The following is a 23,662-nucleotide window of genomic DNA, read 5'->3' on the forward strand; positions in this document are numbered from 1 at the left end:
AACTACCTTCGGGACGGTTCCCGTGGGGACCACCTTCCAGTTGCGCCTTCCCACGCCCTCCCTATACAGTTCTCCTTCCACAATAACCCTCATCTGCATCCTTGGATAGTTACTTTCCGGCTGCGCCTTCATGCACCCTGGCCACACCCTCATGCCACGGTCGCCATCCTCCTGTTGGGTATTCCTCTGCTCAACTTCCAGTATCCCCTTCTTCCACGCTCACCACTACCCGGAGTAATCCCGCAGTAGCCACCCTCTGGCCACGCCTTCTTCACCTCTTGCCATGTACTCTTCCTTCCATGGTAACCCCCTCCTTCTTCCGGGGTAACCATCCACTGGCTGGTTCCCGTAGCAACCACCCACCTGTTGCGCCTTTATGCGACCTCGCCATACCCTTCTCCTTCCACGGTGAACATTCTGTGGGTGGGGCTTCCTCCGCTTTTGCGATGCCCTCCTCGTTCCATGGTAGCAATCCTCCAAGTTCTTCCAGTGGTAACGACCGACCGGTTACGCATTCCTCCATTGACGGCATACCCGTCTCTTTCCACGGTACCACCGTCTGAGTGGTTTCCGTGGTAACGCACCCAGCGATTACGCCCAATGAGTAGACCTTACTACTACTGGTATCACTACTACTACTAATACTACTACTACTACCACTACTACTACTATTATTATCGACGACGACGTGAAACCCAAGAACAAGCGCTTAACAACTGTCGCTGAAAAAAGATTACAAGTTCCTTGTGTGTACTGCTAACCGGAACGGCATTATCTTGTGAGGAGACTAACTCACCCAAAAGTATTGCGGCGTGCCTCATACATCTTTTTTTACAATCGTGAGCGGCAGGTTGTATCCTATCGAATACATTATTTACATCTTGCAGCCATGAAACTTGCAATAACATATATCTAAGGAGTGCATCTCCCTTCCCCCAGCACCTTTTTTTCATTATTTGATCGTACTTAAAGGGGCTCTATGAAGGGGGTTCTAATAAAGTTGCGGCACGCCTGGGATATTGAAGCACGCCGCTTCACGAATAGTGCCCAGCAAGGACTTTTTAAATGCGCTTTGTAGAAGCTGAGTTATCAGCAGTTAAAATTTGAATTTCAGCGTCTTCGCGCCTTTCCCTCTCCTCTCGTCACTTTTTGCACGCTGGAAGATAGGCGCTCCTTCGCCGACTTCCTCTCTGGGAGCGAAGCTTCCCGACCTGCCGGAGATAAGCGGCTTATTGGCCGCGGCCAAGATTGCTGCCTGACGTCGAAAGAATCTAAACAATGGCCACCTCTCACCTTGTCAACGCAGATGCGGGGGACGGAGGAGGGTGCGAGCATGAAAAAGTCGCCGGGAAGGGCTCGCCAACTTTGACGCATGATTGTGGGTCGTCTGCTGCGTGTAGGAGAGTATTATTTCGCTCTCGTTTTCATGGCAACACAGTGCAGTGATTAAGTGACAATGTGCTTTCCTCGGAAGGCGTTTCAGAGCCCCTTTAACAACTTGGCAACCAAACCTTTACCCCAGATATTCGCCAACAGTACAGCTTAGAAATAGAAATCACTACGCCATACATGTTTTAGGTAACATATATAATATATATAATTGGTTTTTTGGGGGAAGGAAATGGCGCAGTATCTATCTCATATATCGTTGGACACCTGAACCGCGCCGTAAGGGAAGGAATAAAGGAGAGAGTGAAAGGAGAAAGGAAGAAAGAGGTGCCGTAGTGGAGGGCTCCGGAATAATTTCGGATCTTTAACGTGCACTGACATCGCACAAAACACGGGCGCCTTAGCGTTTTTCCTCTATAAAAACGCAGCCGCCGCGGTCGGGTTCGAACCCGGGAACTCGGGATCAGTAGCCGAGCGCCTTAACCCCTGAGCCACCGCGGCGGGTTAGGTCACATAGCTAATGTCTCGCCCACAAATGATATAACACATAGCTAATGTCTCGCCCACAAATGATATGACGGGATACATGTTGCAAAAAGCGTGCCGTCAATAATGACGGAGAATTTCTCATTAAAGGAGTCTTCAAAGTAACTCCCTTTTCAGTGCGAAAGCATTTATGACTCATTGGCTATGAAACCCGGCGTCGACATTGACCAGCAGCAGTGGTCCCAAATATCTCTGATGACGTCAGCGTGGTGTCAGGGAAAAATTGGCAGTTGCTTAGCTCGGTTATGCCAGGATATACGTAGCGAAAGCTAAAGGATAGCTTAGTTAGACTTGATTAATCTGGATTGCAAGTCCAGATTATTCTTGTTATCTGGCTAGTTGTCACGTGGTTCGTCACGCGGTTGGTCACGCGACCAGTCACGCGTTTGCTCACGTGGTGCAGTGCGACCACGGTGGGAATGCGAGCACCGCGCAACTGCGAGTTCGTGGCCAATGTAGCTTTGGCTACAAAACCAAATTTATTCCGAAGGTGCGGGAAATTGATACCTAGAACTTTCAGATTGCGAGGCGAGCAGGAAACCCGTACGCCCCAAAACCGTGTTGCTTCTTGGCGAACAAAGGTGAACATAGTATGTGCGTTTCCTTACGGTCATAGGCTAATGATTAGGTGTGTCATTAGAAATGAAGTGAAGAAACAAGTTATATAAAGTAAATAAGAATAAAACAATGCCTTCACATTCGAAGCACGCAAGTAGTCTTAAGAGTAGTAAATTTTATTTATGTAAATCGGTGAAACTCTCTACGAAATTCAGTTTCGCAATGACTAGACAGAAGTTCATAAAGTGAGAAGAAAATTCCCTCGAGACTAAATATTACAACTAAAGTAAACAATATTTTTTTGCCATGTCTATGGTGAAACATTTCGGTTTCATTCAGCAAATTTTGAAAGTAAGATTATGAACTGCTGGATAGATTATTTCACTAGGAATGCTTTAGCAACCTCTGATTTCCCCATGCCGTCGACAATTAATACGGTAAGTTTGATTTGATTTAGTTTTTTTCTTTCTGATACAGAAACAGGAGCAAGTGCAAAATGCAAAATGCCTGACGATAACTCCTGCCCCTTTATACATATGACATACATACACTTGCGTAAATAATTTCAATGCAATAAAATACGATACTAAAATACTGTACAAAACGAAGATCCAAAAACGAAAGTTTACTGCCGGAAAATACAAATTAAAGACACAAGCATGCCAAATTATGTGAAATCTATGCTGCTTCCAATCAACAGATCTGTAAGTGTGTTCAGGGAGATATTTGCGCTGTGGAGGGTGAGTTTGTGAATTCGATTTAGAAGGCTTGGTATTTGGTATTCGGTATTGTGTCGCCCAAATTTTTTCTTATTTTGTGTGGTCGTAAAGTTTCTTTACGAAGTGTGTATGGAGTAGTTTTACTAAATCATTTTGCATTTAGAGCGTGACATTTTTCTGTATTGAATCAGTTTTAAATATTAAATTTTTGTGTAGTGAATCAGTTTTAAATATTAAATTTGATTGCTTTTTAACGTTTGGCTTTTCAGGAAAAGCGGCCTTGTTCGCAATCCTTATGATGGACTCTGATATTGTTCAAATATTCTTAACGCTTTCTTCTGTGGCGTAATCAATTTGCTGTAATTTTGACTTGTTTTGTTGCCCGAGAGTAAATAAAAGTAGAAATGTTTGGAACAGAACAGCGAGTAATAAAAGTCATTTCGCACGCAGTGGGGAATAAGTGGACAAATCTCAAAAATACGATAGCAAGGCGGGCGAGTTGGTGATGCATATTTGAAAAATTACTGCGCGGAAAACGGGGACTTCAAGGGTGGAAAACACAGGACAAGCGCTGACTCTCGACTAAAGCTTAATCAGAGCAAACATGCAAATATAAGCGAACAGGCAACAAACACACATTAAAACCACAAGGCACGTGCACTATGTTGGGTCAAGATAGGCAACCTCACTGTCATGCAGGAGCAGGGAGATGGTTTGCTGACGCACAACCTTGATTTCTTTTTCATCTTGTAGGCTTCTACGATTTCTCTGGTCAATTGATCGGGGTGTTTATACAATAATTCACTATAGTACAAGGCAGGAAAACATGATTTGCACTCTCCGCAATGATCATCTAAATTCGTGGAGCGGTTAGAATCTAATGGGTCCCCGCACCCTTGAAGTCGCCGTTTCCCGCGCTGTTTAAAAAAAAAATCTCAAATAGACCGCAATTTATATTACTAACGTCAGCTACGAGGCTGTTGACAAATGAATTCCAGGATTGGTTTTCTTCAAACCATACACGTAAAAAGTTTTGAGCTTTAACTATTCCTGTAACATTAAAAACAATTTCTACAACAGATTTCCGACAGATGTATTTTATTTTCTCAATGCTCAACTGCAATTTCTTTATGTTCTATCAAGAAAATAGGTTGAGCGAACAGCTATTCACAGCGTGTTGGATTTCTGGGAGTGAACTGCTTGAGAAAAATACGTTGGTGGAATCTGCATACATAATAAGTTTTGGGGCGTTATGAATATAGCATAAATCATTTTCACATGTTATGAACAGCAAAAGCCCGAGAACTGACCATGCGGAATGGCTTTTGTTACTGGTGGAAGTGAAGATGAATATTTATTGTCACTAAGATGTTGATAGCGGTTCGACAGACAGCTTTTTAATAATTCTAATGGGATCCTCGGATAGGACACCTACATAATTTTTACTAGGAGAACATCACGGCTTACAAAATCTAATGATTTCCCAAGGTCTAGAAGTAGTCCAAGCGTCTGTTGCCTTTGTTCTAAATTTCTTATCTCATTATTTATGTTGAGCAAGGCTGATTTTGGGGATTCCTTTTGAAATCCGTACTGCATGACACTGAATATATGATAATATCAAAAAACCTCTCTATCCTGACGTTATCTGCATTTTCAAAAAGTTTGTACAGGATCGGCAGGACTGAAATTGGTCGGTAGTTAAAGCGTAGCTATCTCCTCCCTAAAAATATGGATGGGCGCGCGCTATCTTTAAACAGTCTGGAAACAAGCAAGTCAACATACAAGTGATGATATGTGCGAAATGAATGGGTATTAGTGCAGCGGCATATTTGATCGGTCTACATGAAATGCCACCGTAGGCAACAGTTACGTTACTTTTTTAACATATCAAATATGCGTTTAACATGGAAAGGTGTCGCAAGAGTTAATATGATCGAATTCCGAAGATCAGCGCAAATATTAAGAGGATTATTTCTTGGTTTTATGTAATGGTCGGTGCATTCTGAGCAAAAAACAAAGTTGTTATTTATGGTGATTGTAGCCGCACAGCGGGAAAAACGCGATTTCGTGTTGCTTGGTTAGATTTCTATCCTCGATTCATATCTTTTGTTTGCTCCTTATTTTTTAAAATCCCTGCTCATGCTACAAGGCTTTCAATTTTTTAACCATCGAACTCCATTTATATATTTCTTAATGTCGGTAAACTCTGTCACGTCAAGACATTCAGTGGCATGGTACATCTTATTATTTGTATTTATCATCTTCGAAATAGCTTACTGATGCATGGTCTTATTTCTTTAGTGCGCCGTTCGTGCATCTTTACTGGGAAGGCCCCATCGTAGCACCGCATAAGTTTATTGAAACACGCATCATAAGCCTTGTTCGCGTTTTTGTTTTCTCCTAAAGCAGATCGCCAGTCGGTGCTATTGATAAAGCAGCGAAAGATTGCCAGAACGTGATCATTTATAATACGCGACTGTTTCATTTCCTTTATTTTTACAATGCGCCAGTGGAATGTAACAGAACATTGTAGGTGATCGGTGATTTCTACTGACAAAAACCAAGAAATACAGCCGACGGCGTGCATATTACTTATGCACATATATAGTAGCGTGGCATATTCCGAGCTCACACGGATAATTATTGTAAAAAGTTCAGACAAGGTACTTAACTGAGAGGGCAGATTCCGGCATGCGCTTGAAGGGGTAAAAAAAATAGTTAAAAGCATACCTAAGTGGCAGTATGAAGGCGATTAGTGTTTAGCAGCGTGCGAAGGGAACAACAAATTAACCCTTCAAAGCCCAGGGACGCAAATTCGCGGTATATGTTTGCACGCTGTGTGCTTACTAACAAACAGTAATTGCATGCGATGTTTGTGGTCAATACGTTCGTAGTAGCCAGCGCTTTGTAGTCAAAATGTCTGGCGCCACTGCGAGCAAGGCGTTTGAAGAAAAAGAGGGCGCGGATGTGCGGCTTAGAACCAGTTTAATGCGACTCCGGTATGATAAAGGAGTTTCTACACTGCGCGACCACTTAACCGGCGCCGCGAGCGTGTCCCGTGCATAAAATGCATAACTGTAAGTTTGTTCTTCAGATTGCGGGTATTTTGTTATTGCTTCGCCAGTTCACAACACGACCCATTGAGTGAATTTCTCTACAAAATATGCTTCTTCCTTCGGCTATCATCGCTGCAAAAGAAGAAAGTCACGAGCTTAACGAACCAAAAAATGATGTCGTAGTAGTGGCAAATGAAACCATGTCGCACTGCAGCGCTTGTGATACTAGTAATTCCAGTGAGTGACGCATACGGGTCATACCACCAGTGAAGACCGACTATGAGTGATTCAGTAAATCGGTTCGTTCCTGGCTAGTTCTCGGCTGATTTTTGTAACGCACAAAAAAAACACAAAATAAAGATTATTTTCTTTTCTTCCTTGAGGCATTACTCAGTGAATCGAAAAAAAAAAGCTCTCGATATGCAAGAAAAGGCAGGAGAGTCAAAGCACCTCATTCTCTGATCGTGCCTGGGCACGTAGTGCGGTTGCCAGTGTTGTTTTCCAGGTGTCAATCTTGCATTTTTGAACATAAGCTAACCAATTTTTGCCTTTCCTGGTGTCCTGTGCAGTCAGCTGTAAATTTAGAAATTAAAAAGAAACGTGTGTCGGCCTGTGCATTTATTTTATGTACTGTATATTCTTATTTCTTACAGCGGCCCCGCTGGTCCTTGCCTCATTGGATGGTGAGCAGGACGAAATGTGCTTTTCTCGGGGTGTTTTGACACTTTGCAACTAAGCTAATACAAACAATCAAGCACCACCACCACCGGCACATATTATTCAAGGCTAAGCAGCAAGAAAAAACGGCGACGATGCTCCAGTTATTGGAAACTGCGCAAGAGCTGTTTCCGAAGCTCAGCATCATTCACATTTTAAGAATACCTACATGTACCAGTCACTGTCCGCGTGGCTGTATACTTCACGATTTTTTCTTTTCTCTCTACTTACACACTGTGCGCCTAATTGTCTTCATGAGGGAATATCAAATTTGGGGCGTGTTGGTACATCTTCTTCTATAGATACCACGCTATGCTTTCTTTGTAGCGCATAATGGTGTCGGAGCCGCACATTTCAAGATGGAAACCTACCACATTTCATTTGATAGTGGCGCTTGGTGCAAGGGCAAATGTGTTACAAATGCGGGCAGCAGAAATAAGGCGGAACAGCACTTCGCTGCAACCACAGAAATGCACCACACTATAAACACGCATTATGCTTTAAACGCGTGTAAAAACGGAGCACGCGGTCATCAAGCGCAATCCTTAATACCGGCAGGACGTGCTTCCCAAGCTCCTGGAGTAGATTTCCATCACTAAAAATGCCAAATACTTTCGGTGAGTAATGCAAACAGATTTCCACTTGAAAATATGCTCAGTTCTCACAGTTGTAAAGATTTCAACCGAGGCTTGAACCTCCGCTAATAGCTAACCTCTAGACTTTTGGTTTCAATTTGAAAAGTATCGTTACATAGCAAAATACGTGAAGTTACTATGCTTAAAGGCTCGATTATGCCTACGTTGCCAGCATAAAGCATTCATTATATATTTATTGAACAAACTCCACCTGGACTCGCACAACATCATCCTCATCGTCATGAGCCTGGCTATGCACACTGCAGGGCTAAAGCCTCTCCCATGTCTCTCCAATTAAACCTGTCCTTTTCCAGCTGCGCCCACCGCATCCCTGCAAACTTCCTATTCTCATCCACCGACCTAACTTTCTGCCTCCCCCTGCTACGTTTGCCTTCTCTTAGAATCCACTCCGTTACTCTTAAGGACCAGCAGTTAGCTAGGCTTCGCATTGCATGCCCTGCCCAAGCCCAGTTCTTTGCGTTGCACCTATCAGTTTTCTTCCCTTAGTTCGCTTCGTTTTCCTTAACTTAAGTGAGTATAGACACCTAACTTGTGGGTGCGTGTTTTCTTCCTCGTAATGATGCGTAAGGGATTATATACACTGATTGCGGTATTCTCCTACAAGGGCTAAATACTGTATAATCGAATTTCTTTCTCGTGCTGTTTCGGTTTCAACACCCGAACGGTGACTGTGATGTCAAAGAGAGGTCATAGGTCACCTGAAGCAAGGAAAACTAGCATATAAGCGGTGCGTCTACATTCGTTATCATTCCAGCTTTTGAGGAAGGCTGGCTTCAGCACTGTAGTGAATTAAAACGACGAAGCAGCGATTATATTCCAGTTTTTCCATGCCTCACGTGACGTACAACCACACTTTTACGTCACGGCAGCCGTTCGAATGTTGAAACCGAAACCGAAATAGCATGACAGAAAAGTTCGTATATAAATTATTTAGTGGTCGTAGGCAAATACCGCATGATGATTCATGCATAGCAGTGTCTTATGCCTCGCTGTATAGAAGAAAATGTGCCATGAGAATCGGGTGTCTATAATCCTTTAACCTGAACCGTTTTCGTTAGCCTCCACGTTTCTGCTCCATAGATAAGTAGCGGTAAGATGAAAAGTTGTATACTTTTCTCTTAAGGGATATTGGTAAATTGTGGTCATGATCTGAGAGGACCTGCCATATTAGGCAGCATATAATGACCTATATGGGAGTGTGCTAGAAAACTGTTTACTTCCTTTCCATCCACTCAGAAGGAATTCATAAACATAAACGATTAACTTGCGTAGACCTGATGTGAATACAACAGTCGGATTTACATTATGACCTCCATGATATGTGGGGCTATAGGTGAGGTAAACGAAATCATAGCGATGTAGTCGTCAAATTTTCATTACTGCTGGTAACACCGAAAAAGATGAGTACAAGAGTACAAAAGACGAGTAAAAGAGTACTGGGATAACTAAGCGCAGCCACCTTATTTTGTTGTGCAACCTGCTAGTTATACCAGTGGCGCACTGATGTGATATGCGCAAGGTTTCATAAACTGAAAATCATTGTGAGCTTGCTTCAGCGCGCCAAATCCAAGCACGTGTTCTTTGCTAACACGCCAAGGCACAGTCTCTAAGAACACATTCCCTACTTCGTAACAGAGAAAATGCAACCACAACTTACACAGCTATCGCAGTGCGCAGTTTATTGACTGCGGTCCCTGCTGAGTAGCTCGTCTAGGATGCATCATTTATCTTTTGCCATCTTTTCCCAGTTAATTCGTGACCTTGTGTATAATTTGCAATTGCAGAATCCACTACCGAATGCACTACCTTGGCGCATTCTGTTGAAGGTAAGTGTAAAAACCGTAAAAGGGTGGAAGAAATCTAGAAGTTTTTTTGGTTATTCAGCCCAAAGCATCATGAGGCGTCCAGCAGAGGGCAGTGGAAGTAGTTAATTTAGCTGCATGCGTGGCACAGCGGGCCTCTGGTAACGTCTGCTGGGAGTTTAGGGAGTAGTGGCGCAGGGTTCCCTTTGCAAAACGAAATATTATCGTTGCCATTTGCCAAGAGCAAAGAAGCTTTTTTTCTGCCACATATTCCTTCTATCAATTCAATTGATATTTTTTAACTACTGCATTGGTTCAAACGGTGCAAAATTTACGGAACTGTTACGCGTCAAAAGAACAGTGACGCTCGAATCCTCGGCAACTAATTTTTTCTCCTTGTGTGCAGGCGTCACCCGACTACTTTAGAGGAGAAGCGCTTTGCTTACGGCGCATCTGAGATTATTTTTGAAGATACCAGTCTACTACATGATTCACAATACTAGCATAATGTGTAGTCGAGGGTTTGACGGCATAACGTCTGGTCAGGAATCATACAGACATCGTCTAACACATCAAACAGGAACGACGGAACTCTACATCCTATCTATGCTAAATCATTAAAAACGCTACTGGGTGCTACAAAAGGACGAATCCGTGCGCCGATTGCTTCATAGTGAACAAGGGAGCCGTAGTGCTCCCGAAACGTCTTTTCATCTTTTGACTTTGGCCAGTGACCAGCAATCTACATCAACTAGCATAATGTATTTTACAAAAAGTAATTTCTGAATGAAAAAAAAAAGCTAAAATTGCACCATCCACTCGTATTTGTCCTTGGATAGGAAAGCAAATGCACTAAATTTAGTGGAGAAAGAGAACATCTTGGGCTGGATTACGGTTCGCTCTCAATCTGAAAACAGCCTGAAATCTCCGCTACTATTGGTCGCAGGGCCGTGAAGGCCGACCAATCGGAGCGGGGCTTTCAGACTGTTTGTACACTGTTGCCAGATATAGAGCGTTGTGTACTTCAGCACCTGATGTTTGCATTACTACCAATGAATACATTTTTCAAACATCCTAGACAAAGCTGATAGCTGGCGGAGAAAAATTTGGGGGCTGTAGGTTCCTTTCAGTCGGACGCGTTTTTGCATGCCTTCTTGTCCCGCTTCTATTGCTTCGTCGATGCTGTCATAGATCAAACAGTACGAGTGCTGGAGAAGGTAGTTGTTTGTGGACTTCGATGCAAGACTCACCTAGGGTATCGCTTTCAGTTCTTTGTTATTCTAGTCAGTGCACTGGAAAATCTTTTTATTGCCCTGAACACCTCCTTTAGCGTATCCTGTTGTAGGGACTGTTATATCGCTACTACCTTGCCTGTCCACGCGTTGCTCACTTACAGAACACGAGTCAACAGAACCGACAACACTGAACGATACAACAACCGTTGCATCGACGTCGACTACACGCAGTAAGTGCTTTTCATACTGATACATATTATCTCCCCCAATATAATAACTGGAAACGCATTACTCCTGGCAGTAGATATGAAACGTTGAAGCTGCATTTAATGCCAGGATAGAGTTCTTAATAACTATAGATGCACTATAAATACTTTTACTAGGAAAAAATTTTGATGGGAATTAGGCAGGTATTTGTAAAATTGTAAAATTGTAGTTGTAAAATTGAGGCTTTTGTATCTTCATAACCAGTGACTCAGAGGGAACGCCAAAGACCTCCAAGAAGCTTCCACAAAATGACTGTTTTGACGAATGATTCTGAAAATAAGAGCCAGTGTTTAGTTAATAGTTCGCCCTTTGTGGTGAACGCGATAAACTACTGATACTAGTAGATACAGGCTGCGCCACACTGCGACAACACCCCTGTGTGCGCGGCTGGATGGATGGAAGACGGGAGCATCCCGTACGAAACGGGGTGGTGGAGTTTGCACCACTTTCGGCTTTTGTTCTTTACAGTTCTTTAACGGTGCTATAAATCGGTCTATTAATTCGTTTTTTTCCTTAAATACATTTTAAATCCTACACTTCCGACCTTATAACACATCTCTGCTTTTGAGCCACCTATCTTCCATTCGGTTTTTGCTAACTTCGACCGCAGATTCATTCGCATGACCATTGTTATCTCTAAACATTAGGGCCTCAGGGAAAGCGACTATGCCTGCATTAATATCCGGATAGATACCATCACATTCGTGTATAACCCGTTTAACTGTTTCCAGAGATTTACCACACACTGCACATATGTCATTCTCTTGGTTATATCTATTTTTGTAGCTGCGCGTATTAAGACACTCTGGTATAGCTGCAAAGAGCAGGGCACTGCCTCTTGAGTTCTCATAAAACGATCCGTTCCTGATCTGCCTTTTTCCAATTTCGATATTGTTCTGCGCTCTGCGTCTTTTCAATTGAACTAGTCTACCGTTTACCTTCCACGTTTTTTACCTCTCGTTTAAAGCTCTTTACTTCTCCGTCCTTTTGTCCAGCACAGTTACTATCTCGATTGCTAGTCTTTTTCAACCTTTTTCAGTCAACGCTCTTTCTGTATAAGTATCTAAATACCTTAGCTGGCCGCCTGTTACTGTCCATTTTCCGCAGGCGTTATTGGAATATTTTACCGTGAACTTCCCGTGCTCCGAACAATGCCCAAGCCATATTAACCTGTACTGCCTCGTTTGTGGTTTTCCCGTAGGCACATAGTGGTAATCTTCTAACAGCTATCTGATTTACTTCTAATCCCGACTTAATTTCTGCCCTTAGGCGCAAAAGCGCATTCCTGAAAGTAAGCCCTGGCACCATTATTCCTTTCCAAACACTTCCATGTACTTGATAATTCTTGTACATCCATAATGCCCAACGTTTCATAATCCCGGCATCTCTCCGCCATTTTGTCCTAACAGACCGTTTGTGCTTTTTCGAGTATATCTATCCTTCGTTTGTCCATACCCTGATATGTTTCTACTCAGCTCCAGATCAGCTGTGTCCTTGAAAATCGTCAGCCTCAACTCAATTTCGCTAAAACTGAAACCTTGAGCGCCTCCTTTGTCTCCACAATAGTTAATCAGAGTATGCAAATCTTCCTGGCTATCTGTTAACAGTACAATATCGCCCGCATACATTAAACCGAGGAGCAGTGCTCAGAGACCTTTAGGCATAGCCTTCTTTCCATATTTATCACATACAGCATGAACAGCCGAGGGTAGCCTTACCTTAAAGGGGTTATGATGTGGTCGTTCTTCACATAGCAGTTTTGTACTTCAATAACTGCTAAAAAAAGTCTATGATTCAATCTCCGAAATTTGGGCGTCCTGGGCGCGCTGTATATTCTAAAAACTGAGATTGAAATTGAGATCGTGAAACTCATCCCACGGGCAGCGACCGCCATATTAAATGCTCCAGTGACGTCACTAGGCCCTACACGGAGCACCGTCGTCTGCTATCGCTGTTGCAATGCGCGCAGCGAGGTGTCTTGTCCCCTGTACTATCGCGGGCGATCGAATTAGAATTTGTCTCCCATTGTATGAGTGACTGGTGCTGCGAAAGCGGTAAGAGTAACTAACGTAGTTTTTTTTTCTCAGCATAGGTAGTAGCACGTTGGCTTGGGCCAGTTGGTTGCTATCCATAATGCAGACAAGATCCGCAGCATAAAAAAATGCAGGTTTGTTCATATTCTCCTGTGCGCGTTTTATTTATGGTGTGAATCTTCTCTGCATTAGGCATAGGTAGGATACTGTCACAGTAGGCCGATGGGACGCCGATTAACGGGCGGTGTGCTGGTCAGTATGCAGAAGCCGTCAGTGATGCATCGCGGTGTGTCACGCTAGACCAATGACGACACCAGCACGATAAACGAGCGCCCATCTTAGTTGTGGATTTTGAGCTCAGTGGGAACCAGAAGATTGTGGTGGTGGGCTGGTTGCTATGGCGTTTTATAAACTTAAAAATTTGAAAGCTTATCGGGCTTCCTCACGCTCGCCATGGTCTCTTACCTAACAGAACTAAGCTATCAACATTTTTTTTTCATGTTCATTACTTATATTCTACCTCTTATTTTTCACTCTTTATATACTTTTTAAGTTCTCCATTTTTATTTTTATTTTTTCATTTATTTCTTGCGTTTTTATTTTTATACATTTTTGTAGTAAAGAGGGTCTCGCTTTGGCTGACGGCACGACGTAGCCCTGCAGCGCGCCTTAACAGAGCCTGCGCTTAACCGCTCACCAACGTATTCGGTGGCGGCATCTATGGGAGCCACTGAAACCCTCCTCACACTCATTGAATAAAAAAAAAGCCTGTGCCAAGGCTCGGAATCGAACCAGAACCTTCGGCGTTGGAATCCGAGACGCTACCACTCCGCCACGACGGCTTTTTTTTTCTTTATTGCATGGAAATATTGCCGAAAAGAAAAGCTTTAGCTCGTTTAAGCCACAAAACACCACGCCACCTAGCCCCTGCAAGAACCCTCCTTCCAAAATATCAAAAGTCTATGAGGCACGCACATGCATCAAGATAGCGGAGCCAGCTAGGCGGCTCTTGCAGGGCACCATATACTCCCCGCACCAAAGCCCATTGTTCACGAAACAGACATTTCCACGACCGTGGTGATTCGGCGTGGCGGTCCGTCATGCGGCTCTTCCAGAGACTAAATAGTCCCAGCAACATAGATCATATGGCACAGCACTGGTCTTCTCTGCGGTCGAAAAACGAATACTGTAGGTGTGATGTCAATTTCCTTCTTAAGTGTTAGTTGTATAATGTCCCAGAAGAAGCTAGCATCAGTGCACAGAACAAAACAATGGTAAATTGTCGCTGATGTATTGCACAGTCGACAATTCACCGTCCATGGCGTAAGCATCTCCTTAGAATGAAGCCATGCCTTTACAGGCAGCGTTGACGTGTGCTACATAAAAAAGAATGTTTTGTCTGCAGAAGAAACGCACATTCGCCTAACACGTTTTAAAACAGTGGTGTGAAGGAACTTCAGAAAAGGTTTCCGATACAGCGGTACAGGAAACAAATACTCCTTAAGTGTCTGAGTCATCTGCCTTTTGGAGAGGATATACAGGTAGTCTAAAGAAATGTCTAAACCGCATAGTGAGGAAATTGCCGGTGTCAGCAACTTCTTTAAAAAATCCCCATAAAGGCCCCTCACGAGTGTGTCCCGTCGGTGCGAATAGGAAAGGTAAATGAGCACTTAGACGCCTAATAAGCACGGCTACTAAAAAAGGGTGGTTTGAAGATGTGAAAAAGAAAGAAACGCGAAACAAGCTGATGCACGAATAAGTGAACAAGGCCGATTCCACCAAACTCTAGAGAGAAACAGGTTATCGCGACGCATGGGTTCTTATTGGGAACGCCATACGAATGTAGCAATTATTCTGTGCATCACCTGCACTTTCTTCCTCGCAGAGTGGAATACCTGCAACACATAGGCAAGTTTTGCCAACAAAAAAATGTCGCAGACTTGAGGCCGAGCAAACACTGATAGTTCCCTGCCCATCCAAGCCTAGGTTTATCGCCTCGTGGAGACTATCTGTGAATCCCAGTAGGCGCCACTGTTGCGAATTTGCTGAGGAGGAACCCTTAGTTAGTGAAGGGGCCCTCAGTCACAGCTTATGGCACAATAATGACTTGGCGTTGTACCCCAATGGCCCAACCAAAACCGCTTGTTTTTATCTAGATTAAGAGCCGCATCTGATACCTCACAAAACTGTTCAGTTAAATGCAATGCCTCAAACACACTTTCTGCCAGAACAAAAGAGGGCGACATCATCTGCGCAGGCTAAAATCTTAATTTCACACTGAGCCTAGGAGAAACCACGAATATATGTGCAGTTAAAAATACTGAGCCAAAGGGGTTCAAGATATGGGGAAAACAACGAAGGCGATAAGGGATAGCTTTGGCGAACAGATAATTCCGATAGAATAGGTTTGGTTAGCTCTTGGTTAACAATTAGCCTTGTATAGGACTCGTTATAGCACAGACTAATGCCCCTAAGCAAAACATCTTCAATATTTGCATTCTCTAAGGCCGCAAACAAGAAATCGTGACCAACTTTATCAAAGGCCTTGGCAAGGTCAATCTGAATTAGAGCTACTTGTCCGATCTCATCTGTGCAATACGACATAGCAGTAATCCCCAGTGTGTTGGCCAGGAATAGCATGCACCCACTTCATAAGCCTCTCAAGTGGCTAACGATAACATTGAATTCTCAGAAAAAGTCTCGACAGCAGCTTCAGTCTCCTCATCAGAGGGCAGCTTGGTTTCCTGGATGGCTGCCACACTCACACCCCATTTGTTTAAAAGATGTCGTAACTGATGTTGCCTTCGACAATTACGCAAACCCCTAATGTTAAGGGTAGCGGCCTGAAATGCTGTGACGCCCGCCATTTTTGGTGCTTGTCTTATTGAAGGCCATCCCCTCTACTGGGGCAGCCGGCCTACATATTGGCGGCCTGTAGGGCAAACGTCGCCCTACGTTTTGAGGTGACCCTTCCCAATGCCACCGCACCAGGTGCCTTCTGCACATCTCCATCGATACGCACCTCACCATCTGCAGGACGCCTCAAAGGTGCACTGTTGTCCATCGCCTCTTCTGAGACAGCCGTGGCTACGGCCAATGAAGGCGAGTGAGCCACATCACTCGAAACCACGCTGACAGCCGACGGGGCACCGAACACACTAGAAGCTGACACTTCAGGCGACACAGTGCTGCACTCCGGCGACGAAGGGGCATCGCCGGCACAGGAGGCGTGTGGCACATTAAGTGGCTGAAACGCCTCCTCTCACTCTACAGCATGGGCGTCCTGCTCTCGTGATCGTTCGGTGACAGGTGGCTCCTGAGCAGCAAGCACAGGACTGAAAGTAGCAGACCCGGGCATACACGGGTCCGGTGGCTTTGGGTCTGGAGACGGGGATACCTGTTTGTCCGTACTTGAGGGCGGACCCTTGCCGTTATTCGATGCAGAAGTCATTGGTCCATCTTCTGGTTGGAGCTCATGACTCAGTTCACCCGATGCTTCCACAACACCCTACACTTCCATAATGTGCTCTGGCACCTTTCATCGTCATGTGCCTAGTTGCATTGGCGTTACCTGTCAGCATAACTCATAACACAATTGTCTACTCTGTGCCCAAAGCGTCGGCACTGGGTGCATCGAGGCGTACGACACTGACGCCGTACATGGCCCACACGTTTACAGCGAGGACACAGCGGAGGCCTGCCTGGGATCACAACTAAACCTTGTACCCCGAAAACGTTGAGCGTGTGCGGTATTGTACTTGCTGACACTCCGTTCTTGAGCGTGAGCGACATTTCATGGTTCGCTGTTTCCATGTGCTCCATTCTGGGCACCGCCAATTCTCACGCTCGATAGTTTGTGCAGTTCCAAAAGGCTTCAAAGCTGCCACAATCCTCCGGTGCTCTGTGCTTCATATAGCGCGGGAGCCAAAGAAGCTTAAGCTTCACGTGTTTGGTGTCCGCGTCAAACACGATACCTTTGACGTGGAACACTGCTTTGTCAATAATCTTCTGTTCTGGGGAACCGCTCTCGCAGGTAACCATCCAAACGTGGCTCATTTGGTAATGATTATAATAATAATTGGTTTTTTGGCGGAAGGAAATGGCGCACTATCTGTCTCATATATCGTTGGACACCTGAACCGCGCCGTAAGGGAAGGGATAAAGGAGGGAGTGGAAGAAGAAAAAAATAAATGCCAATACACAGAATCTCACGGAGGTCGACAATCTGCGCAAGCGCGTCTCGGAATTCGGGAGCACGGTATGGGTGGCCCTTGAGGTCAGCATGCAGAAAGACGTTGAGGACAACATTACCGGTAGGTAGTCGAGTGAAGACAACATTGTACGAGTCCGTGGCAACTTCATATGTCGGGACACCTCGGCCAACGGCCGATGCGCTCTTTCCAGCTAGAAGCATTTCAACACACAACCGTTCAGAACGGCTTCCCACCGCCACGACGGTTCAAGCGTTGAGCATGAATAAAGGTGCATCCATGTGAATTCACTTTTCCGATGAAGAAGTCGCCGCGCCTTCGCTACCTATATCCCGGCCTAACAGAGCTGGGTCATCAGCAATTTTTTGTAGCGGGAGGTACACTGGGCTACTAGTCAAACATTTCGCGGTACATGGGAGAGGGCAGTTGTGCGCATGCGGCGTTACCTTGGCAACCGGATATGAGCGCGGCCAGCGTTTTTAGATAAGGGCAGTTGGAAAATTTGCCCCCGGGAAACGTTGCCGCTTTCATCTCAACGAGACGCGAGCGCCATCTCTAGGGTTTTGCCAGTACCACGTTAGTTTTCTTGGTTTTATCTCGCCGCCGCTACGCCCATTGGCTGCGCTTGGTCACGTGGAGAGTTTGCTGCATAACTCGTATACGCTGGCTCGCGCCTTGCATCCTGTGCGCCGGGCGTGGCTGCTTCAAGCCGCACTCGTCCACGTACTGCAAAGTTCGCGTGCGCTCTTCGCCTGCGGTACGAGAGGCCAGGATGATCGCGGGAGAGCTTTAGGCTGTAGATCTCGGCCGAAACTTAAAGCCCTTCTTTACGCGGTTCCACGCGGCAAAATCAATGAAACACGACGCGCCACTTACAACCCCCCCCCCCCCCCCTCCCCGTAGCTTAGGTTCCTCGCGTGTGTAATATGCGGTTGTGCAAAGTAGGCTGAAAAATTTCCTCTATAGATTAGATCGCTAATACTTGAGTGCCTGCAAATAAAACCTGGCAAAAACTTAGAGACACACTGCTTTTTATTTCTGTTTCTTGCGGCACACGCACCTTTATTTTTTCTTCAGTCACTTTCCCTGTTTTAATGAGTTGTGATGAAAGTATGATCGTCCTGGTGGTTGAGGTGTTTTCTATAAGTAAAGTGATCGATACTGGGAGCAGCTTTGCTCCTGGAATGCGCATCTAATACGCATGTGACAATCTGTTTGTAAACACGTCTTCAACGTGTCCGTATAATGTTATGGTTATAAATGCTTCTAAGCCGTCTTGTTTCATTAATACAAAAGAGATGATTGTGCAACTTAGGGTTGTATTCATTAAAATACGTTTCTGTAGGCACGCGAATCACCGTCTCCTGACGCTCCTCAAGCTATATGTAGCAGACGACGCGCCCATCACAAAGCGACCGCAGCGCCACCACCTAGGCGGCAACCGTTTTGGATCCGCTCTGCGCTTTGGCGCACCGCCGCAGTTTTCCAACTGCCCTTATCTAAAAACGATGCTCAACGTTTTTAGATAACGCTGGATAAAAAGAAAATTAACATGGCACTGTAAAATTCCTAGAGATGTGCTCGCGTCTCTGAGATGAAAGCGGCAACGGAAGTTGGGCCGATTCCCGGGGGCAAGTTATACGCAAGTTTTCCAACTGTCCTTATTTCGCTAAAAATGATGAGCGCAGCCGCGCGCCCGCTCCACCGGTGGAGCGGGCGACCAGAGAGACCTCACAGCTGCGCCGCGTTCTTCGTCGCCGCCTCGCAGCACGCTGATGTATCACCCGAACCACGCATCTCATGCGCAGCATTGCGCACAAAAGGCGGGGATGTAATGGGCGTCTGCATCAGAACGTTTGACATTGCTGCAGAAAAGGAGTCCAGCCGCTGCTAAACGGCGGTATAGACTGGAGAAGATTAACTCTTCCGATCTTGTGGTTGTCGCCTGGCAGTTGGCTACTCAACAAAGAGAGAACGAGCATCAGAAAGCGAAGATAGCAGCGGAGACGTCCCAACAGAGAGAGGAACGCCTCGCCAAACGGAGATTCCAGACTACCGAGCATAGTAAACTGCGCATAGCCGCCAAGATGAAGCCTATAGGGAAGGCGTCAGTCGACGAGAACCAACATAAGCGGATGTGGAGGCCGGCCGTGTGACTGATCACAGTACTCCAGCTTCCTAAAAACAAGCTGTCAGAGACACGTAGCTCTCGCTACGTATATCCTGGCATAGCCGAGTTAAGCCACTGCCATTTTTTTCCTTATGACGACACGAAAATTTCCTTGCACGGTAAAGGTACACAGCTTCGCTGTAAAAATTAGCTGTGGTTCAATTACTGCTGAACCTGGTTAGAGTGCGAAACCTGTGATGTATCGGGCAACTAGACGCGGCTTGGCGTCTGTAACGTTGAGTGCGTCCCGGACATTAGATAGGCAGAGCGCTCTCCATGCCACCCTGGGAGGTGGCGTGCAGTTATCGGTTGATCGCGAGAGCTTTGTCAGTCAGTGAACGCTGAGGCCTACTGCTGCTGTGCCACGTATCTGCCAAAATGTTGTCAGTGCTAAGGCATGCAGCGGCTGCGTTTTTATGGAGGAAAAACGCTAAGGCGCCCGTGTGCTGTGCGATGTCAGTGCACGTTAAAGATCCCCAGGTGGTCAAAATTATTCCGGAGCCCTCCACTACGGCACCTATTTCTCTCTTTCTTCTTTCACTCTCTCCTTTATCCCTTCCCTTACGGAGCGGTTCAGGTGTCCAACGATATATGAGACAGATACTGCGCCATTTCCTTTCCCCCAAAACCAATTAAATTAAATTAAAGGCATGCAACCCACATCTCTCTCTCCCCACCACCACGCACCTCAAAGCGCCATTGAGGCGTCCATTGACCTAAGGAGTCAGTTATGCGCCCTTCCTTTCTTCAAAATAATAGGATTCTACCACGTTGTGAACTCCAACGGCAATGAACACAATGAACGCCGGCGGCCTAGAGCTAATAACAATAATAATTGGTTTTTTGGGGAAAGGAAATGGCGCAGTATCTGTTCATATATCGTTGGACACCTGAACCGCGCCGTAAGAAAGGGATAAAGGAGGGAGTGAATGAAGAAATGAAGAAATAGGTGCCGTAGTGGAGGGCTCCGGGATAATTTCGACCCCCTGGGGATCTTTAACGTGCACTGACATCGCACAGCAACAACCTCGCCGCCCTCAGCCGCCTGCAATCCAGCGGCCGCGGTACCCCACTAGTGCGGGAAATTCGCTCGCGCAGAGAGGATGTGCCGTGCGTGCACAGTGGGGGCCCCGTCACGGCGGCATCACCGGCAACGAAAAAGCTGACGACCTCGCTACCGCTGCGCACCAAGGGGTCATTTACAATCCTCACCTCGACTGGCGACCTCATATCAAAAGTATAGCCTTATATGGTGAGCGAGCTCTCGGTCGCCTCATGCGAATCAGCAATAGGAAATTTGGTATGCACAGAGACACTCTCTTATTTCTCTACAAAACTTACGTTAAACCAATTTTGGAGTTCGGTTGGGTTCTGTTCTCCGGTTGCCCTAGATATAAAATTCAACCGCTGATTCTTTTGGAGAGACGTGCTCTACGGCTATGCCTCGGTCTACCAAAATGAGTGGCCAATTGTGTCCTCTTTCTGGAAGCTCGCATACGGGACTTGAACTCCCGCTTCCAACTTCTCACAGTGCGCACCTTCCTACGGGGACATGAGCCAATGCTTGGAGTGGCCCCTCCAATTTTTTTGAAAACCCTGGCATTTTTTTCTAGGTAAACACTGGCCGATCTACAAAGTGCCTCAATTTGTGTTCACAGAGCACCTTTTGTCCAAAATTGCAGTCACGCTTAGGTCCGGTTAATGCGTCACCGATTTGCAGGCTGTACCAACTGTTTGCTTTGACCATATGATGCCGGTTTACGCAAAGCAATTACCTGCCAACATGCTAAATTGTCTCCTGGAGGATTATCTATTGCAGTATCCGAGCCATGCTGCAATTTTTACGGATGCCTCTCAACTAGCCGAAAAGGCAGCAGTAGGTGTTTATTCACAAACACTAGATTGGCGTTACGCTCTCCTTGCCCCGCCGCGGTGGCTCAGTGGTTAGGGCGCTCGACTACTGATCCGGAGTTCCCGGGTTCGAAACCGACCGCGGCGGCTGCATTTTTATGGAGGAAAAACGGTAAGGCGCCCGTGTGCTGTGCGATGTCAGTGCACGTTAAAGATCCCCAGGTGGTGGAAATTATTCCGGAGCCCTCCACTACGGCACCTCTCTCTTCCTTTCTTCTTTCACTCCCGCCTTTATCCCTTCCCTTACGGCGCGGTTCAGGTGTCCAACGATATATGAGACAGATACTGCGCCATTTCCTTTCCTCCAAAAAAAACCAATTATTATTATTATTATTACTCTCTCCGGATCCCTGATTATACTCCAATTTACAGTGCTGAATTCCTCGCTATCCGTTTGGCCATTCAAAGCGTTCCCAGCAATATTGATCAAGTCATCATTCTCTCGGACTGCCGCGCAGTCTTGGCTGCACTGGAAAGCTCGCAGAATACTCTCCTTTACCGATCCCTATTGTACATCGTGCCACGTCATGTCATAGAGGTGCGTTTTCAGTGGATACGAGGACATTGTGGCATTTCTTCCAATTCTATGGCCGATTTCCTAGCGAAATCTGCCATTAATGGCCCTACTGCCCAGGGCGTTCCTAACCACATACTTCTGACCACGTCCCGGTATGAACGCTTCCAAATTCACCATTACCTGAACCATGAGCCCATCCTTCGTAAAGCGGATTTCGAACATTTGAAATTCCCATGGATTATACGTTACTGTACATCAAGACAATGTGAGGTTTCTATGACATTGCTGCGTTGTAGGATACCTCGCCTTAATCTATACTTATGCCGTTCGGGGTTCATGCCGTCGAATCTATGTGCGTCATACGGGGACGTTGAATCCATAGATCATTTCATCCTCTACTGCCGGCAGTTTGCCCGGCAGAGAATTCAGTTTTTGGTAAATCCGCTCGCTCAATTAGGACTGCCGTTTACTCTTCCCGTCCTCCTCTCATTCAGTGCAACCGTCAAAGGGCATGCCATTTGGCAAGTGTGCCAACTACTCCACAAGTATATCAGTGCAACTGGGAGATTTTTCTGTTAATTTCTATATTTATTTATTTATTTATTTATTTTTACTTTAGTTCTCTCAAAATTATTTCCTTTCTTATCAATCCTCACATTAGGAATTCTACTCGCACAGCTGTGTTTCCTTGATTTACAACACGATTTCCTCATGCTCAATCAAATTAAGGATTTCCTTTTCACTCCCAATCTTAATTGATAACTCGGTTGAGATTCACTTGGATTAGACACTCCCTGTTGGACCTGCGTCAAACCCTGGCCAATCCCCCACTGTGGGTATGTGCCATCATCTTTTCAGGCAATAACAACAGCAACAACGTGCCAGCGATCTGCCCCTTGCGCTGGAGGACGTGCGTGCGGCCATCCACGACCATCTCCGAAGGCAGCACCCCGACCCACGCATCGCAGGAGTTGAGCGCATCGACAGTATGACCAGCTGTCGCACACTTACACGGTCAAAACGTGCAATGATCCTCCGCGCGCGCATTGGCTGCGTGTGGCCCGGGGAACGACGGGTGCGTCACGGAATCGCGACGAGTGAGGTGTGTGACGTATGCGGTGCAGTGGAAACACTAGAACACTGTTCCTTCACTGTGCCGCGTTCGCCGATGCTCGTACCGATATGCTAGCGGCCTATAGGGCGCAGGGCATACTACCAGACTCCATCAAGACGCTATTGTGGCCGCAGGGCAGTGCGCGCACTGGTGCGCGAACTTTGGTTAGGCTCTGTGCATTCCTCGAAAACACGGGCTTGACGTCCCGTCTGTTCTCCGTCAGGTAGTTACACGCAGTGACCGTACGCTCCGCGAGTTGTACCTTGAACGATTAATAACTGGACGCCCCACTCCAGTTGTAGCCCACACAGTGCTGTGCGCGTCTGTGATTTAATTTCTCTAAAATGAACTAATCACGCGCACAACCTGGACGCATTTCTTATTGTGTAAATAGTTTGTACACATTACTCCTCCCCTATCCTCTCTTCATGTCCCCTCAGCTCTTTCATTTCATATCTTCATTCTGCCCGCTATCCTTTCTTTCCGCTGCCGCAGCTCAGGTGCTTCAGTATCGATGGCAGATGCCGGGGCTAGCAAAATTCTTTTCCCTCCTTTTTACTATAATTTTAATAAAAAAAGCCACTACCACCACCAACACCACAGCACACGGGCGCCTTAGCGTTTTGCTTCCATAAAAACGCAGCCGCTGCGCTCGGGTTCAAACCTAGCCTAGAGCCTAGAGCTTGAAAATTTGTTTTTGTGGAAAGGAAATGACGCAGTATCTTCCTCACATCTCGGTGGACGCCTGAACCGCGCCGTAA

The 23,662-nt window shown here is 45.8% G+C and overlaps 1 protein-coding gene across 3 annotated transcripts in view; it reads left to right on the plus strand.

Moving 5' to 3' along the window:
- LOC144118887 (uncharacterized) overlaps window positions 1-23,662 on the plus strand; it is a 36,816-nt gene that overhangs the window by 1,198 nt on the left and 11,956 nt on the right. Inside the window, exons 2-4 of one of the 3 annotated variants that reach the window (XM_077651671.1) lie at window positions 6,922-6,951; window positions 9,426-9,467; window positions 10,840-10,908. In XM_077651671.1, the coding sequence (XP_077507797.1) occupies window positions 6,922-6,951; window positions 9,426-9,467; window positions 10,840-10,908 (141 nt within the window). Of the gene's footprint in view, window positions 1-1,306; window positions 6,952-7,571; window positions 7,603-9,425; window positions 9,468-10,839; window positions 10,909-23,662 lie in introns of those variants that run through there. The other 2 variants (XM_077651672.1, XM_077651673.1) reach the window with 2 other exon arrangements.

The sequence above is a fragment of the Amblyomma americanum genome, chromosome 2 (genome assembly GCF_052857255.1).
Source record: "Amblyomma americanum isolate KBUSLIRL-KWMA chromosome 2, ASM5285725v1, whole genome shotgun sequence".
In the NCBI taxonomy this organism is placed as follows: domain Eukaryota; kingdom Metazoa; phylum Arthropoda; class Arachnida; order Ixodida; family Ixodidae; genus Amblyomma; species Amblyomma americanum.